Here is a 19,909-nt window from a genome sequence, read left to right as displayed (position 1 = left end):
TTCCTACTAATGCTCTCTTACACTCAATTTCCCTCCCACACTCTTACTCATGCTTTCTTACACTCTCACTCTATCACACTTACTCTTATGCTCTCTGACTCTCTCAAGCTTTTATTCACTCCTACTCAAGTTCTCTCCCACTCACTCTCTCAAGCTCTCACTCACTCCTACTCATGCTCGCTCACAATCTCACTCATTCTCTCAATTACTCCTACTCATGCTCTCTCTCACACTCACTCTTACTCTTTTACACTCACATTCTCTCCCACACTCACTCACACTTACTCATGCTTTCTTACACTCTCACTCTATCACACTCACTCTTCAGGTCTTCCAGAACGCTTCCTCGAAAGGGTGAAGGTTCTGTGCAACCCTCTCCCCTAAATGGGGAAACAGGGGAGAGGCTGTCCACATGGTGTGTGCCATCGCTCCCCCCTTTTGCAGAGGTATTCAAAGAGGCCAGAGTAATACAGACAGATTTGCAGAGATGGGCAGGTGCAGAAATGCTTCTCTTTCTCCTCAACTTCATCTACAATATTCTGGATTTATGGAGTAGTTCCGCAAAACGGGAGGAGCCACTGTGCACACCACGTGGACAGGCTCTCCTTCCTCCAAAAGGGGCAGAGGGTGTGCCCAAAGGGTTTGTTCTTTTCAGGATGCTTTGGAAGGCCTAGTCAAAGGAGCTGATACCAGGAGGAAGTGGACAAGGAAAGAAGACAGAAGAACAAGACAAGGCAGGAGAAGAAGCAGAGCTGCAGAAAAGGAGACAGGCACATGGAAGCAGTCAAGGAAGAAGTATAGGGGACATTGATAGAGAGCGTGAGAGAGAGTGAGAGTGAAATTGCATGGTCGTACTGACAAGTGGTATGTCTGAGGTGTGAGAGAGCTGGTATGAAAATACCGCATTGGCTCGGATATAGGCCGCCCCCGTATATAGGCCACACCCTAAAAGTTTGGTGCTTTTTTAAAGAAAACGTTTTTTTCTTTAAAAAAGCACCACATAAACATGCTGCCACTCTGTCCTCCCCCCCCGAGATATGCTGCCACTCTGTCCCTCCCCCCCGACATATGCTGCCACTCTGTCCCCCCCCGAGATATGCTGCCACTCTGTCCCCCCCCAACCTATGCTGCCACTCTGTCGTCCCCCCCGACTTACCAGAGCGGACTCCCGGGTGTCTTGCGGGGCCGGAGGGGGACATCCATGCACATCGTGTATACAACTCCCGGTGCCAGCACTCAGCGGAAGTGCCGGCACCGGAAGTTGTATACGCGTATAGCGTAGATGTCTTCCGCCGGCCCTGCAAGACACCCGGGAGTCTGCTCTGGTAAGTCGGGGGGGGGGATGTAAAATGCATCATGCGGACGTTCACCGGCAGCGGCGCATCGCCGCTGCCGGTGAACGTCCACGCGATGCGCTTAGACAACCTCCCGTGCCGGCACTCCCCCGTGGGAAGTGCTGGCAGGGGAGGCTGTCTGAGCGTATCAGACAGTAGGATACAGGTCCCCTGCACCGCTGCGGGGGATCTGTATCCTGACCCCGCTGCCTGCCCGGCGCCCGGGACCGCATGTCCCGGGCGTCGGGCGCTAGACCCCGAATATAGGCCGCACCCCCACTTTAAAGACATAAAGTGGGGGAAAAAAGTGCGGCCTATATTCGGGCCAATACGGTATGTTGGTCTGATGCACATTACATTTGAATGAGCTGCAGACAGCTCACGACCTGCAGTTTGGAGGGGTGTCAGGGACATTAAACTGCCCCTTTAATTTTCAAGTGAAATTAGGAGGTTTCATACACCATACACTGCAATCTTACCCTAACAGATAAATGTAATATCTTGTGAAATGTCTAAATACTTGCAGCTGGAAAGCTTCACAGAATTCATTTACTAAATGTTCTGCCATCATATTATAAACTGACTAGACTTTTAAAATGGAATTTAAGAACATTTTCTAATTCTTTATTTATATTATCTAAACAGGCTGCAAGCAAACGAGTACACATTTTGGAATAGTGAAAATTACATGCATCCATCATAAAGAAATGTAATTACATATACACTTAAATTTGAGATATAAATATAACTTTAATCGTTTTACTACATTCAGTATCGCTGATGTTATTTTTAATGTATTAGATAAATTGTCTGATGAGGATTCCTAAAATTCCATTGATGATGCTTAAATAGCTTTTGAAATGCAATTTACATTTTGACTTAAGAGAGCTTTAATGGACAAATACAAATTTCAGAAGTCTCAGCCACATGGACTGTCCCTTGAAAACAGGAGCATCTGGTATCCCACCATACTATGCAATATGAAGGACCAATTCAGCTTTTCCTGGGCTGGAAACTCAAAGCTCTGTAATTCTACTCTTTATCCCTTTGGTACCGTAAATACTGGATTTGTTTGTCATTTTTATCAAATGTTGGTTTAATTCATGCTATAATGGTCTCCTATGCTTCAAGTTTTTTGATAAATGTAAAATAATGCACTTGGGACCTAAAAATCCTAGGGCAAAATATAGCATTGGCTATGGCAGTGACAACAGAAGAGAGGGACTTGGGAGTAATCATTTCTGAGGACTTAAAGGTAAGCAGGCAATGCAATAAAGTGACTGAAAAAGCAAGCAGTGTTCTGGTTACGCAGTTCTAAAAATTTCTCAAATTTGTCACCTGCCACATTTCAGTTATTTAAAGAAAAGGCAGCAAGATTTTGTTTTACTTTTAAAAAAGTTATATATTTTGTTTACATTTCAAAATGTTCAGGACTGCTAAAGTGCCAAAATGTGATATGGACCCCAAAAAAGAATTTGCGAAAAATCCACATTTGAAAACTCTAAAAGGACACATCCTGATTTTTGTCTTGTAAGGTCTTAAAACCATGAGACACCTATACATATGGGGTATTTTTGAAATTTTAGCCCCAAAACAACCCTACAAACCTATGCATGGGTGGTATCACTATAAATATAGAAAAATAGAAACACAGCTACAGCTGTGCTTAAAAGTTTTCATACCGTGGCAGAAATTGTGAAATGTTGGTATTGATTTAGAAAATATGACTGATCATGCAAAACAGGGACGTAGAAAAGGTGAGGCAGTCGTGTGTAAGGGCAGTGTATGTGTATATGTGTATTAATGGGCAGGTGTGTGTATGGGCAGTTGTGTGTAAGGACAGTGTTTGTGTATATGCGTGTTAATGGACAGGTGTGTGTAAAGGCCACGTGTATGTGTATCTGTGTGTTTATGGACTGGTGTGTGTAAGGGAAGTGTAAATAAAACAACCTGTGTAAAAAAATAGCTGGGTGGCACAATTTCCCATTCTTGCCTCGGGTACAAAACGAGCTAGCTACGGCTCTGATGCAAAAAACAGTCTTTTATTTAAGGCTAGTAATCATATGAAGCCATTTATGTTTAAATAGTTGTTTGGCTCCTTTTAAAATCATAATGATAATTACTACTCCCCCGCGCTCCCCTCACTAAATATGCTCAGTCGCGACGACTCACTACACTCCTCTGGTGACAGGTAGGGATGGTTGACGCATTACGTTTTGGGTCCATGTTTTTCACCCCCTTTTTTTTTTGGCCCTTCTCTATCCTCGGTGGCGGCAGGTCCTTACTCTGTTGCATTTGTCCTCCTTTTACATTCTTATTTTTACCGTCTCACCTCTTTGATGTATTCATATTTATCCGGAGCAACTAATTGTGGAGCTGTTTTCTGGTTCTGTTATGTATGTTTATTTTCCTTTTTCGGCTCCGTTTATTTGATGTATGCAGAATGCGTTGTCACCTTACCTCTGCTGGTTTTTCCACGATTCTCTGCCTCTTGTGGCCGGGCTGGATTGACCAAGCCAATTCTAGGTAGACCAAGAAAGATTTCAGACATAACTGCCAGAGGAATTGTCCTGGATACAAAAAAAAACCTCACAGGTAACCTCAGGAGAAATACAGGTTGCTCTGGAAAAAGATGGTGTGGTTTGTTCAAGTAGCACAATATGATGATTTCAATAAAAATGAGCTGCTTTTGTCAGAAATAAGTCTGATTACAATATGCCCAACAACACCTTGACACCCCTCACAGCTTCAGGCGCACTGTAATTTGCAGTGACAAGACCAAAAGAGAACTTTATGGTCACAACTATATTTGGAGAGTGGTCAACAAGGTCTATAGCGAAAAGAATACCATTCCCACTGTGAAGCACGTCGGTGGCTCACTGATGTTTTGGGGATGTGTGAGCTCTAAAGGCACAGGACATCTTGTGAAAATTGATGAATGCAGCATGTTATCAGAAAATACTGGCAATTTACATTCTTCCGCATGAAAGCTGCGCATGGGACTCACTTGGACTTTCCAGCATGACAATGACCCTAAGCACAAGGCCAAGTTGACCCTCCAGTGGTTACAGCAGAAAAAGATGCAGGTTCTGGAGTGGCCATCACCGTCACCTGACCGTAATATCATCGAGCCACTCTGGGGAGATCTCAAATGTGCGGTTCATACAAGATGACCAAAGTCTTTGCATGACATGGAGGCATTTTGTCATGATGAAGGGGCAGCTATACCACCTGCATGAATTTGGGGCCTCATAGACTACTATTACCAAAGACTGCTTGATAGTCATTGATGCTAAATGGGCAATACACAGTATTAAGAAATAAGGGTATGCAGACTTTTTTATAGGGGGTCATTTCTTTTTTTCTATGTTGCCATGTTTTATGATTGTGCCATTCTGTTGTAACCTACAGTTGCATGCCCCCCAACTGTCCCGATTTGGGCGGGGCAGTCCCGATTTTGGGACTCTGTCCCGCTGTCCTGCCTATCCCTACCTCTGTCCCGATTTGCATGGGCGGAGGAAGGGTGAGGCGAGAGCGGTACTTACCTCGGGCGCAGCTGTGAGGGGGCGCATAGCCGCTCGATTTAAGAAAAAAATTTGGTGTAGGATATTTTTATTATTTTTCTTATCTGTGTTTTGTGATTTATTGTGTTGATTTTATTTGCTGGCTGTATCATACTGTCTGCAATACTTTTTTGACTTTTAGTTTATTTTTTTTTACTTTTTCAATGTATTTTAACTTTTCTTCGGCTCTTGATTATTAGTTTCTATCCAATCAGCATTACTCACTATAGATAGAGAATCGCATTCATTGGGATGCAAGACTGCCAGTGTGGAGGAGCATGGATGACAGTCCCCTTCAACGGTTCACAGGCTGCTGCTAGATAACTTTTACATTTTTACTTTTTATTATTTTTATTTTTTACATTACTGACTTTTTTTACTCACTATCACGTTTATTGGGAATGCAAGGCACCCATTCATAACGGAAGCCTCTGCGTTAATGATTTCTGAGTACTGCCAGGTAGGGGTGTACACAGGCACACACACTGCTACTTATGAAGATATGGAATGTTTTTATGGATTAAACCCAGGGCCGGCCCTACAATTTGCCGCCCCAAGCGGTTTTTTTTTTTTTGAAGCGGGAGGAGAGAGAGAGAGAGGGGTGCCGAGTGGTTTTCGCTAACCCGCTCGGCGCCCCTCTCTCTCTCCTCTGCGGCGAGTCTCCCTGTTCGGTCTCAGTGCCGGCTTGTAATGCAGAGCGCCGGAAGTGACGTGAATTTCCGGCGCTCACCATTACAAGCCGGCACCGTGGCAGAGCAGGGAGACTCGCCGCAGGACTGTTTAAAGGTAAGTACCGGGGGGGGAGGTAGATAATGGTGTCGGCGAAGTTTAAAATGCCGCAAGCCCCCCCCTGGCGTCGGCGGCGGGGGGGCGGCATTTTAAACTTCGCCCCAGGCGGCGTTAAGTCTTCGGCCGGCCCTGATTAAACCATGACTCCCCTTTTCCATATTTGATGCAGCCATACAAATTATGCGTTGCTTTGTTCAGGACAAGTATGACCTTCATTTAAAGTTAGAGGAATACATAAAAATTATAACTAACATATTGATTTCTTCTGCACAGTATGTGCCACTGCTGAACAATGATTTATGTTTGGCTACATTCCCTGATTACATTAATACCTCACATACATAGATTTTTTCATATTTTGGAGGACCACATCCAACCCTTACATTTTATCCTATTTGTTTTTTATATAGATATATTTCTGGCTAAAATGGTGTTGACTTTTTTTTAATATTTATTTTTTGTCCCGTGTAAGTCTTTTCTGGACTTGAGTCTCTTGGAATAGGTCTGCATTCCCCATGTGGCACACTATGCACTAGCCTTGTCTTGCAGGAAGCAAGTAGGTATTTAGAATAGTTTTGCCTACGTCTATGATCCACCAAGTTTCATCTATGGCCTATTGGTTGCATTATTACACAACTCCTAAAATAAATAGTTTATTCATCCATATGATGACATTTCCCAGCTGTTGAAATGCATCAATTCAGTAGAGAAAAACAAATTATGTATGGATTCGTGTCAAGTTTATAAGCATTGCATTGTGAGCAATCTAAATTCAAAGATTTAAATAACTTCACATAGCAAGCAGTTTAGCAAATTCATTGGCAGAGACTGTGGACACAGACATATTGCAGATGTGGCTCTGGGAACGATATCAACGAATAATAGACTTCTTCTGTACCTCAGATGGAATGTTATGGGGCAATTAATGTTTCATTTTACCTAACACTGATCTATACACAAAACTTTGAGTAATGTACGGTAAATTAAATAACTGACAGTTTGGGTGCAGTTGGTTTAAATTCGAGTTAATGGTCACATGTCAACACATTTCCCAAGCACCAAAGGGTGCTGTAGGGCACTCCTTGTCAATGGATAGAGGAAATATTATTTAGAGAAGTTGCTAAAGGTGTACCACTTGCATGTATCATAATAATTTACTAAACATAAATAGGGAAAGTGTGTAAGTGAGTGTGAATTCATGCATGTATGCGTCTGAGCACGTATAATGGACTTAGCTGCTTAAATAGCCATGAAGGGATTGGGTGATAAGAATCAGGTGAGTAACCTTGGTGACAGAGGAGTAAAGGCGAGGGGAGGTAGGAAAAAGGTGAGGAAAAGAGAAAGAGGAGGGGTGATAAAGAGAAAAGATATAAAAAAGGAGATAAAGAAAAGAGTGAGATAAAGAAAAGAGGGAGAGAGAACAATGGAGAGATAAAGGAAAAAAAGTAAAGAAAGAGCTAAGGGAGAGCAGAGATAAAAACAAATTAATGACATGATGAGAAAGGGGAGAATCAAGATGACACTTGAGTCTCTCAGAGGAGACCACTGTGGCTTCAATCTTAGTGCAGGGTAAGTCGTTATGTACATATTATAGAGTTCAAATGCGATGTCTAAAGCAGATAGACTTGGTTGCATATTTCACAGAGGTTCACTGCTGGAAATCAAGAGATCAAAATTTTGTTTATTTAAACAATGTTTTGAAACTATATATATATATATATATATATACACACGGTATATATATGTACAGTGTGCATAGTGATCACTCCCAAAGCGGACTCCAATCTGCTGTGGGCTCTAGCCCCGGATCATGGTTAAAGGGGATTCCAAGATACTTTTGGCATAGTCCACAAGTGACTTTTCTTCCTCTCTCTTGGTATATATTAAATTAAAACATTATATATTATATTAAAACAACATTATATATTACATTAAAACAACACAAAACGTTTAATGGAGGTAGCATGAAGCCCCATTACTTTGTTGTTAATGATTGCCCCTTTGGGTCTCTCTAGAAGACTCTGGATGCTCTGGAGAGGACACCTGTTACAAATTCACAAAAACATTTAAAATAATCCTTGTTTATAGTGATGTTACATTGCATAAGACTCTGCTACACATCCTTTCATGATAGATTCCTTACATGAAATACACGAGTAGCAGGCTACCCGATTTCCAGTTTAGTGGCCGAGATTTTTATGTTATTGAGCTATCAGAATATTCTTGTAGTGGGTTTCACAAAACATCATATTTATTTAAAAAAATTGTTAGCATGCAGAAGACATTGCTATGCAAAGTATTAGAATAAAAAATATCTCATATATTATAAATCAAGCTGGGAAAGATACTTTATAATCTGTTCCACATATGTACTGATAAGCATAAAAACGTAAAATATGAGGACAGATAAGAGCCATTTGGTCTATCCAGTTTGCATATTTGTTCTACTCTTTCTACTCTTTGGTTTTTATAAACCAACCTATTAGTTGGATAAGAAATACTTCTTATCACATTGATGCCTCTATAAAACTATATTTTAACATTTTTCCTACTTTGAAATGTGATTTTGTCCTGTGCATGGTTTAATCTGTTTTTCATTCTTAACATGTTAAGCATTACCTTATTTCCTACTGTTTTTGAGTGGTGCTGTCTGTCCCACCACACAGCCCTATATCTTGAGGTCCCTGAAACAACCATTATTGCCAGTAGTGGCAATAATGGATAGAGATCTGGCTTGTACTCCATCTCTGCTGATTCCAGCATTTAAGATTAAACATAGATTCCAAGAATTATAACATTTTTAAAAAGCCCCACATTCTGTTTCTGTATTCCTAAGAATAAGAATATTTATCATACAAAAACAAAAATTACATCCCTTATTCAGTTTTTAGTATTTTAATTTCTAGCCTCCTTACAATACACGGTACCAATGCTTAGTTGATGACAGTCTCAAAAGTTGGCAAAAATGTTTTAAGCTGCAAGAGTTCTGTGATGGGTTGACTCCTGTCATGGTAGAAGTCCAGTCCTGTCAGTAACTCCACATCTCTGACCCGTGCAGCATGAGCACGAAGTCGTTCTTCAACCCATTCTGATTCTGGTTTACCATCCTAAAATATAATATGAGGTATAACCTTGTTAGGAGGCATGAAACAGCAGGGAGAGTCAAGTCTTACATATAAGGGTGGTCAGTAGTAACTAAAATTGAACTTACCTTCAAAAGAATTAAAAAAATCTTTCTGACAAAGACAGGGATTTTTTCAACATATAGGAAACTCTGAGAAACATCATTCCTGGCAGTTACCCAGCGCACTTAAGTTTAGGGAGTTAGCAGCGGTGGTTATATGCTTCTCTAAATAGCAGAGTTTTTAGTGGACATTTAAAGTTAGAGTAAGTAGAAGATGGTCTAATAGAACAGGGTAGGGAATTTCAGAGTACAGCGCATCATAAATCCTGGGCAATGGAGTGGGAAGCGGTAATAATGGTAGAACAAGATTCAATTCATGACAAGAGCAAAGATGGCATTTAGGAGGGTATTTGGACTTTAACTTTAATTCAGGAGGCTATGGGGAGCCTTTGTAGGGACTGGCATGCAGTGATGCAGCACGTGAAGAGCAACTAGATCAGATAAGTCTGCAGTAGTGTTTAAAATGGATGGGATATCACAAGGGAATTGGTTAGTATTTTGGTGGGTTACTTGACATGAGAGGTTAAAGAGAGAGCAGGGTCAATGCGGGCACCAAGGCAGAAAACTTGGTTGGTTTGGTAGATTCTCAATATTCATGGAGATATCAGGAATTGTGGATAATGGAGATGGGAGGTTTAACAAGATACTCAGCTTTGGAGATGTCAAGTTTCAGATAGTGGGATGTCATCCAATATCCAATTACAGAAAAAGTTGCGCTCTCAGATATTTTTTTGATCATTTGTAAAATTAAAGGCTCAGACAATACAGAAAGTATGTCTGGGGAAAAATAATGAATATAATTTAATTTAATGTTCCTAGGATGTGTTTGTTTTTTTAATAAAGATAGTTACATCATTGCTGTCAAGGTCTGTGTACGATATTGACCACCGTCTAACCAAGGTTCAGGAAAATATGAATAATTTTTACTTCCACAAAAAAGGGCCTAATGTCAGATTGCCAAAGATTTGTGGTAAGGACCTAGTGAATCACTGACTGCCATATTTATTAATAAACCACACCTACATAGTTACATAATGATGATGCCAACTGCCTTTTTTTCTCTTTGAGCAATACCACTTGTTCATAACTCATTTGTGTTCCATTTATAGTTAGAATATTATAGCACACTGCGACCCAAAAACACTTAATTGTAAAAAGGTATGTTTTAATCTCACTGTTATTTGATGGCTTCAAACACCAGAGTATTTGTCATTGTACAGTTCAATATATGGTCCAAAATAAAGTTAATGACACAAAGAAACCATACATATAAAATCTGAATATGTCCAGCTGTAGCAGACTACTATGTAATTTTTCACAGAACTAATATTATTAAATAGCACATGTACTTACTGCACAGCTCTCACTGTTATCTGCTCGGTGGGGAATGATGAATGAAAGGACATCAAGAGTTGCAGGGCAATTGAGAGGATTGATTCCCGTATCATTGCAGCTGGTCAGCACCATAAAGTAGTGTGTTGGGACTGGAATCAGAGTGCCTTGGACATGTCTAGGGGAGCAAAAGAGGAAGATATGCCTAAATCCCTATAACATTATATACAAGAATATGCATAGAATAGTTTAGAAAAAAAACAAAAGTGTTAAAAATCCTTGTGTATTCCTAGCAGCGCTCCTTCATGTAGGGCAATAAAAACTTACCCTCCCAATAGCCCTTTTAGTGAAATAATGCCAACAAAAGAAATCTGGAAAATAATAAAACTTTATTGGGAGGGACAAAATAGGAAGTCCCAAAGAGCAGCAACATGAACTTTAATTGAGGCAGGAGACAACTCCAGAAGCCTGAGTGGAGGAACTTGAGGTACATTACTAAGACACCACCATTCCAAGAAGATCTTCCAAATGGTGACATACATCTTCCTCATGACTAGTTTGCTTCTTTCTAATAGAAAGCAGTTCTGGATGGTCCGGAAGACATCAACAGAAGATTTGCAAACCATATCATCCTCGGCGAACTGGGGGCAACCAGGATGGCATCTGCATGGTCTGCCCTTATCTTCTTTATTACTCTGGGCAGTAGTGGAATTCACTCTATTGGCCAGTCTAGATTACCTGGCCAATTTTGGATGAAGGCATCCAAGGCCAGGGGACCTCTTTCAGAAGAGAGGAAGAAAAAGGCTTCTGTCTTTCTGTTTGTTATAGACGACATGAAGTCTATGTCTAGTAGGCTAAAATGAGAGGCAGTCTCTTGAGAAAATCCCTGGCTCAATTCTCCTAGGTCAATAGGATGCCTGCTTAAATAGCCCACTTGAAGACTTTGAGAACCCTAAATGTGCCCAACAGCAGAGATTGTTTTCTGCCAAGGCGAAAATGCGAGCCACTAAGTTACCCCAGAGGGGACTCCTTGGGCCCCCCTGTCTGTTTAGATAAGCCACCACAGTATGGTTCTCTGATAGGGATAGAAACCCTTAAGTTAAGTGGACCTGTAATGAACCCAGAGTCCGAGTAGAAAAGTCTATAGAAGACTGGTCAAGGCCCAAAAAACTGAATTCTTGAAGGAAGACGTTAGATCCAGTACCATGTACTACCATGATATGTCTGAGGGAGCATGATGGACTTCTCATCACTTCTTCCTGAAGATGGGGTATCTTTTCTTATGGAAGAAAATACATCTGTATTGAGGTATCCACTACTGGGCATTTAGAGGGTTAAAAGGCATATCATGGGGCACAGTGGCATATAGGGGGTTTAAGGCATTTATGGGACAGAGTGACAAGCCTGGGGGCTGATGTGCATAACTGGGGGGCAGGTTGGAAAATAAAAGGAATTAAAAACAAAATATTTTTTTCAATCATAGCTTTTATTAAAAAAAAATAGTTTACATGAATTAACATTTACTGGTAAAACTTTTTTCCTATTGGGTCGTCTTATATTCAGGCTTATTCTTTTTTCTCCCTAAATTAATATTCAGATTTTGGGGGGGTCGTCTTAAAATCGAGCAAATACTGTAATTTGAACCCCTCATCTCCTGCTGTTACCTCTGTTTTCCACCTGGTATGTCTGTATCCTGCCTGTCTCCATACCCTGCTGCCAAGGCCGGCCGAAGACTTAACGCCGCCTGGGGCGAAGTTTAAAATGCCGCCCCCCCCGCCGACGCTGGGGGGGGGCGTCATTTTAAATTTTGCCGACGCCATAATCTACCCCCCCGGTACTTACCTTTAAACAGTCCTGCGGCGAGTCTCCCTGCTCTGCCACGGTGCCGGCTTGTAATGCTGAGCGACGGAAATTGACGTCACTTCCGGCGCTCTGCATTAAAAGCCGGCACCGAGACCGAACAGGGAGACTCGCCGCAGAGGAGAGAGAGAGGGGCGCCGAGCGGGTAAGCGAAAACCACTCGGTGCCCCTCTCTCTCCTCAGCTTAAAAAAAAAACAAAAAAAGAGCTTGGGGCAAAGTGCCGCCCCTTCTAAAGTGCCGCCTGGGGCAATTGCCCCAGTCGGCTCCATTGTAGGGCCGGCCCTGCCTGCTGCTCTCAAAGGGTTAAATTTGGTGCCCTCTAGTCTAGCTTAATTGCGATTGTAAGCCAAGGTGTGAAACATCTGCCTCCTGTAGGCAATCACCTTATCTGAACACTTAATGAGGCAGCCCTATACATTCCTAGGCCTCACTTGGAAATGTAGCTGCTGTGGCCTTATCCCCAGTGGACTCCTCGTAAGTGGGTAGTTAAGAGTTACACTGGAGTTAAACTGGAGGGAAATTACATAGAAAGTATCATTGCAGATAGCAGGTAACCCACATAAGCACTTGCTTGCTTCAGCTCCATCCTTACTATGAACCCATACATGTTACCATGTCCTCTTCCCACAAATCTTACAATTACTGCAGCCTCTGCACCCCTTGACAACCCCTCCACAATCCACATATCTCCATCCCGTCTGCTATCACCCCACCTTAGCTCATATGCCATTCTCAAGTGAAGGCATCCAATGCCCACTTATCACAATCCAATTTGTTATCTGTCTGTATCCTACTCCTGTGCTCAGATGACACCTTGCAATCTAACACAAACTACCGCAATCCCTCCAATCTTAAATCAATCCACTGAACCCCAGCACCCCTTTCTCCTGTGCCCTCTGGAATGCACACTCTGTGCAACAAACTAACTGCTGTCCATGACCTTTTCATCTCTAACCACCTTAGTCTTCTAGCACTCACCAAAACATGGCTGACATCCTCAGACACCGCCTGGGAGGTGGTGTTGGCATTCTCCTCTATCCTCGTTGCACCTTTCAATGTCTACCACCAATTCTCTCTCTCTCTCGTCTTTTGAAGTACACACCGTCCGTCTTTTCTCTGTGCTCTTTGCGTTGCAGTAATTGACTTTCCTCCTGGCCCCACCACACATTTCTTTGATCACTTTGCTGCTTGGCTTTCCCACTTTCTTTCGTCCACCATCCCTACACTAATCCTAGGGGACTTCAATATACCTATTGATGACCCATCCTCACCTGCCGCTTCCAAACTACTTTAACTCTCCTCCTCTCTCGGACTCTCACAATGGACTAACTCCCGGATGCACTGTGGCACTCATCAAATCGATCTAGTGTTCTCCCACCTTTGTTCCGCAGCTTACAGATACACTACGGCCATTCCTCTCAAGTATACCCTCCTCCTCCTCCTATCCTGACACAGCTACAGCTCAGTATAACCATACACTAGCCTCAGCCCTATATATGGTGCCCCTGTAACTGTACGCAATCCCCCATGCCGTCCACCTCAGCTATGGCATTCCACACAGACGCGCTTCCTTCAAAGGTGTTCACGTACCGCGGAGCGCCTGTGGAGGAAGTCTCGTTCACCTGAAGAACTTCATTCACTACAAATTCATGCTCCGTTCCTATGCATCGGCCCTCCATCTCTCTAAACAACCATATTTCATTTCATTAATCTCCTCTTTTTTCCCATAATCCTAAAGGTCTATTCTCCACTTTTAACACCCTTCTCAGGCAAACAGCACCTCCCTTCCCCTCCAACTTCTCTGCCCAAGAGCTTGCCACCTACTTCAAAAACAAAATTGACGCCATCAGGGACAACATCCTCCCCCATAGTGTCAATCACATGGTACCTCAACCTCCCTCCTCACCTCAATCCATCCTCACCTGCTTCAGCCCAGTTATACCCTTTGAGGTTACCAAGGTCCTGTTATCCTCCCACCTCACTACCTTTCCCCTCGACCCTGCACCTTCACATCTCCTACCCCCCCTCTAGTGTCCTTACCCCAACCCTAACCCACATCTTTAATCTCCTTTTCCTCTGGTGTATTTCAATCCTCATTCAAACATGCCATCATCTCCCCCATTCCCTTGATCCCACATTGATGAACTCATGTCTTTTTTCAGCCTTTTTTCAGTTATATAACTATATAACTAAACTAACTTCCAGTTTCACTTCTCCCACTAGCTTCCAAACTGCTGGAACGATTAACCTACAATCAACTAACAAACTTTCTGTCTTCAAACTCTCTACTTGACCCTCTACAATCCGGTTTCCATCCACAGCATTCACTAAAATTGCACTCACTAAAATTACTAATGACCTCCTCTCAGCTAAAACAAAAGGCCAATTCTCACTGGTTATTCTCTTGGACCTCTCAGCAGCCTTTGACACAGTTGACCACCCCCTCCTCCTACAAACCCTCCATGCTCATGGCATCCATGGCACGGCTCTTTCATGGCTTAAATCCTACCTTTCTAACCATACTTTTAGTGTCTCATTCACTGGAACTTGCTCCTCTCCCCTACCACTATCTATTGATGTTCTTCAAGGCTCAGTTCTTGGGCCTCTGCTATTCTCCATCTACACTTCTTCCCTCGGACAACTTATTTCTTCCTTTGGTTTCCAGTACCACCTATATGCAGATGACACCCTAATCTATATTTCTGCTCCTGACCTTTCCCCCTCTCTTCTAACTCGCCTTACTGTCTATCAGGAATTGCATCATGGATGGCGTCGGGTTACCTAAAGCTCAACATCGCTAAGACCAAACTCAGGGTAATCCCGCCATCTGCTCTATCCACCTTTCCTGATATCTCTATTACCGCTGACAACTCCACTATCCAACCAACAGACCAGGTTCTGCTCTCTCCTTCATCCCTCACATCGAGTCCCTCACCAAATCCTGCTGCCTCCACCTGAAAAACATCTCCCAAATCCGCCCTTTCCCCACACAAGCAACCACCAAGTTACTAATCAACTCCCTTGTGTCTTATGAAGCAATGAGTCCCATATGAGTAATGTTTGAAACTGTGCCATTTGGATGTCTAACAAGTTATAGATCCAAACAAAAAATACTTATCTTCTTTCACCCAAGCGTCACAAAGAGGACCATGCAATACAATGGCATGCAGAAAAATTCTGGTATGGAGCAGAAGTGGTATAGAGAGACAGACAGACAGACAGACAGATATATAGATAGATAATACTTTTTACTCACAGTTTAATTTCATCAAGTGCATCAACATGCCCATCATAATTGTAATCAAAGACTGGACCACTGACCACATTCAAACCGTTTCTTTCTGAAGCATATTTCACCAGAAGTACATTATGTAAATAGTCCCATATTTCTAGGGGAAAACAATTATTTATTATTGTGTAGTCACCTACCATATGTAGCAGTGACAAAATGGACTCCACTTAACATCAAGCCATATTTGTAGAATGCACTGGGAATGCAGCAGTTGGAGCGTATTATTATCATACAAATAAATCATGCTTACAATAATTCTATAACACAATTTGCTGCCCCTTCTCAAAGCATATGTTTTATTTTAGATCTGAATGGATGTGTATCTGAATACACCATTGCACACATTTAAGCAATTATAGTGTGACCACAAGGTAATATTGCAAAAAATAAGAATGCTATGATGAATAAACCTTGTACTATATTTCCAAACTTAAGATACCAAAACTATTGTATTTTGGTCAAATGTGGTGCTTTTCTTTTTTATATGTTATATGTTATATGTTAATCATACCAAATATGTTGGACTAAGTGGTATCAAACTGAAGCCATACCTGTCCTTGAAAAAATGATGTATAGTTTGTTTGGGTGCTGTAAAATCTAAAGGGATGAATCATAGCAAAAAACATGAAAAAAGCTCTAAGTATACTTACTTTTGAATTCTTGGTACATGGGGACCATGTTACTTGTGATTAAAGAATCATATTGTTCAATCTCACTCTTGTTAAAATCTGTAATGTAATCAAATGAATGTACGTTAATGAAAAAAGAAAAAAATCAACTGGACACAATACAATAGACCCAGACCGGGCATCTGGCACAATGGGCAAATGCATGTGGGCTGCTGACCGACAAGTGCCACACACACCTGATCCAGTGGCCGATCGAGTGCAGCCTGCAGCTGCATATGCTCTGCAGCATACATGAGCATAAAAATGCGACATCCGGCCACGCATATTACGCCATCAGCTGCGCTTACATCATCAGCCTGCACTATGCAACATTTCATAAGTAAATGAATAATTAGTAACAAAACTGTTAAAAAAAGCTAGCAGGGCCCTTTGAAGATGTACTCCTATATAAGATATTGTTAGTTATAGTGAACCATGCTTAGAACAGGGTAATTATTCATGCCATTTATGACAGTACATTATCGGTCAGAATTTTCATTCTTAAAAAGAAGCATGTTTCTTTTAAATATGACCAAAGAGTAGTATGTCTGCTTCCAGTCCACAACTGGCAGAGCGGTTGTTTTGTATTAAGTTTGGCCATATCGCTCAGCCACATCCAGATGATTAAAGCTTTTACAAATATCTATTTAAAGACATGTACTGACTGGGAGGATGGAGGAAACCATGAGTAATGTTCATATCTGGCTTGTAGTCGGAGCATTTCTGGCTTTTTGCTTCAGGGATTCTAGCATCAGGCCGCAGACATTCACCAAGTGTGGGTGGGAGAGTTGACGTTTCTCCCTGGTAAGGGAAAAGGACAGAAGGAAGGAAGTATTATTGGTGCACACATCATCCTCTCTGGTAATACAGTTTATCATCTGATCTTTTCCATTTCAATTCTACACCAAAATATGAGTAAGGGAAGGTGGGTCAGAATTACGTTGTTTCTTCCATAAAAGTCCAATATATTCAATTGGTAGAATTCAAAAAAGCCAGTCAATGTCAAGCAGAATGCAATACATAGAAACTTTGCAATGTTTACTTTTATTTGCTATTCCACTGAAAAAAAGTGGAAATCCTGTTTTTTCAAAGTAAAAACAAAACAAAGAAAGTAGAAAACAGACTATAAAAAATAAAGAGACCTAAAATTACTTCAGGGTCTTTTTTAATTACTGTGAAGAAAAAAAATAATAAAAATTATTTCGGCTTAGACAGGAGCATCATTGTGAAGCATGAGATTCATTAAGCAGAAGAGGTAGAAACAAGGTGACCAACATCAGAGTCAGCATGGCCAAAGAAGCCTCAGAAGAGCCCGAGCAAAATTCATCTGGCGGAAATGGCCTTGTGAAGGGGTAGGGATGTCTACGTGTAGGAGCATGGCTAGTCTCAGACTGTTTTTAGTGGGTGGAAAGCAGGGGGGAAATGGGCATTCCCAAACACCACTCTCCTACCCAGAGAAAGGAAAACCTTATCTGGAGACCAAGCTTTAAACTTGGTGAGCCTCCAGCCAAAACAGATAAAGGTTTTCAACATTCCAATTCCATTATCATGTGCATCATACCGAAGGCCATTCAGGCAGATCTCAAAACAAATTCTGTGGCATTCAAGCCGAGAGCAAAAGATACTTGTCTGAAAACCCAATGCTTTCAATGCAACCCAAGATTGAAAGTGAACTCTGTAGAAACCCTGTATGGCATACTGCCCCACAAAAAAAATAAAATACTACTTGGAGAATAATGCTTAGACCATCTGAGCTTTAATTACGAATGTTTACTATAACCGGACACATCTTGGTCACTAAGTTCACTATTGTTATCATTACTCTACCAAAGGTGAGCTCTGGCATGGGTATCCCTTGTCAAGTTACATTAAATAGTAAAATAAAAGCTACAAAAACAGGCCCACATAGATAAAGCTGTTTACAGTTAGGGTTTTAGCTTCTCAAACTAAAGCGTGGGAATTGCTTACAAACTGAACCAACACACAGCTGTACCAACCATAATGAGAACAGCTGTTGCAAAAAAAACATTTGGCAGGATGCAGGAATCTCAAACTCAGTAATTGTCAAGGTGCCAATTGTTTCTGTTACAGAGGTACATTGGCTTTCCAATACACTTCAGACTGAGTAAGCTCCTTAATCATGTCCCACAGTAGGTGAATACCTTATCTGCCAATATAAAAAATGTTAAATGCCAACCCCCAGCTTGGATGCTACTTAGTACATATTGAATAGAGCCAATAAATGATCGACACTTTTCCAATATACTGTATTGAAAGTTGCCTAGATATTGCATGAGTTGTTAATATTTACTCTCCTGTATTTTAATAGCCCTACAGAATTAGCTGGAAGCCTTAAATAAAATGTAATCTAATATACTGCAACTAGCATATGTGCCCATCATTGAAATTGCATGGCCAAAAATATCTTTCCCCTTTTCTCTCCCCTCCCCATCTCTTCTCTGTTTTCCCTGTTCTCTATTTTCTTCTCAGAAATATATTTCTTCTCAGTGCAGCAGTGTCTTCACTGCAACTTGCACTCTCTATACAAGCTGCCACTCTGCTGCCAACCATGGTGTCAGGTAATGTGTATTATGCGACCTGTGCTGAGTATAGGGGAGGCGGATCAGAGAAGAGTGGTGGATCAGAGAAAAGGAAGAGTGTCAGAGCAGAAATGGGGCAGGAAGCGGCTGGGAGCAGCAGAGAGGGAGCTAGAAGGGGCACTTGAGGGCTGGGTAAATCAGAGGGAAGGTGGAAGGGCAGGTGACAGAAGATGCAGCACTAAGGGGCAGTTCAGAGTAAAAGGGGACTGAAAGAGCTAGGAGGATCAGTGAGAAGGGGCCAGAGCAGAGGGGGTAGGAAGGAATGGGTCAAATAAAAGGGTGCAGAGGATAGCTGTAAGCCTGGGTCAGAGCAGAAGTTGGCTGGAAGTGGTGGGTAGAATAGAAGAGGGTGGGCCAAAGCAGAGGGGACGGGTCAGAGTAGAAGAAGTGAGCCAGAGTAGGGGACAGGTCAAAGTACTGGGAGAATGAAAGGGATGGGAGAACCAGAGTGGAGCTGGAGGAGCAGACCAGAAGCTGGAGAAGCAGGAAAGACCAGAGAGTACAAGAAGGGACTGGGAAGATAGAAGGGGAGATGGAGATGCTAGGAAGAGACTACAGGGAGCAGTTTACAGCAGAGGTAAGAGTAACATTACTACCTTACACTGAATGGAAATGCAATAAAATATATTGGAAACACATTAGCATTATATAGTCAATCCATTTGCCAAATATTTTAATTGATCATTAGAACTTACCTGGTTTTGTACATTATAAGCACTCCATAGTGGCATCAATATATCGTGACTATAACCACTCACAAAGCCCTCCTGGTAAAGGACACAGTAAGTACTATTTTCCTGTAAGTTTCTGGGTCTCCCATAAGGCAAATTAATTTGCTCAGCCTGATTTACTAAAAAATAAAGGGAGCAAAGATAGTAGTTATTGTCAATGCAGTATAACACATACTTAATATCACATAAATTGGGCACTTACTGCTTTCTCCACTGAGGTTTAACCTTTGGTTCAAGATTTCTTCATCTCCCTAAAAATATTTTTGAATTGTTAGTTTGATGGTTTCAATTATAGAGAAAACATTATTCCACATTATTCTATTGAAATTATACATAGTTTTGCTTACAGAGTAATTACAAGAACAACCTAAATTGGAGGCAGGTTGTGATAAAGGGCAGGTTAATGGGTTTGATTTCTCTGCCGGAAAAGATGGAGTGTAAAACGGTCTAGTCAACAAATGGTTCAAGCTGCCATGGGTCCCGTTGTTTGGAGCTGGGTGAATTTGTAATAAGTCTGTTTAAAAATAAGATACAGCAGTCAAAAACATGCATGTA

General features: G+C 41.7%; 1 protein-coding gene across 1 annotated transcript in view; it reads right to left on the bottom strand.

Moving 5' to 3' along the window:
* Positions 1 to 8,562: 8,562 nt before the first annotated feature.
* The window catches only part of ENPP3 (ectonucleotide pyrophosphatase/phosphodiesterase 3), a 44,496-nt gene continuing 33,149 nt past the window's right edge, over positions 8,563 to 19,909 (bottom strand). The window contains exons 18-25 of the mRNA XM_053459251.1: positions 19,702 to 19,868; positions 19,557 to 19,605; positions 19,319 to 19,473; positions 16,689 to 16,824; positions 16,006 to 16,083; positions 15,320 to 15,452; positions 10,224 to 10,380; positions 8,563 to 8,793 (exon numbers count right to left, since the gene is read on the bottom strand). Of these exons, the coding sequence (XP_053315226.1) occupies positions 8,620 to 8,793; positions 10,224 to 10,380; positions 15,320 to 15,452; positions 16,006 to 16,083; positions 16,689 to 16,824; positions 19,319 to 19,473; positions 19,557 to 19,605; positions 19,702 to 19,868 (1,049 nt within the window). The 3' untranslated portion in view covers positions 8,563 to 8,619. The remainder of the gene's footprint in view (positions 8,794 to 10,223; positions 10,381 to 15,319; positions 15,453 to 16,005; positions 16,084 to 16,688; positions 16,825 to 19,318; positions 19,474 to 19,556; positions 19,606 to 19,701; positions 19,869 to 19,909) is intronic.

This window comes from Spea bombifrons, chromosome 3, assembly GCF_027358695.1.
Source record: "Spea bombifrons isolate aSpeBom1 chromosome 3, aSpeBom1.2.pri, whole genome shotgun sequence".
NCBI classification, from domain to species: Eukaryota; Metazoa; Chordata; class Amphibia; order Anura; family Pelobatidae; genus Spea; species Spea bombifrons.
Note: the sequence above shows the minus strand (reverse complement) of the source record. Positions and strands in the feature narration are given on the sequence as shown.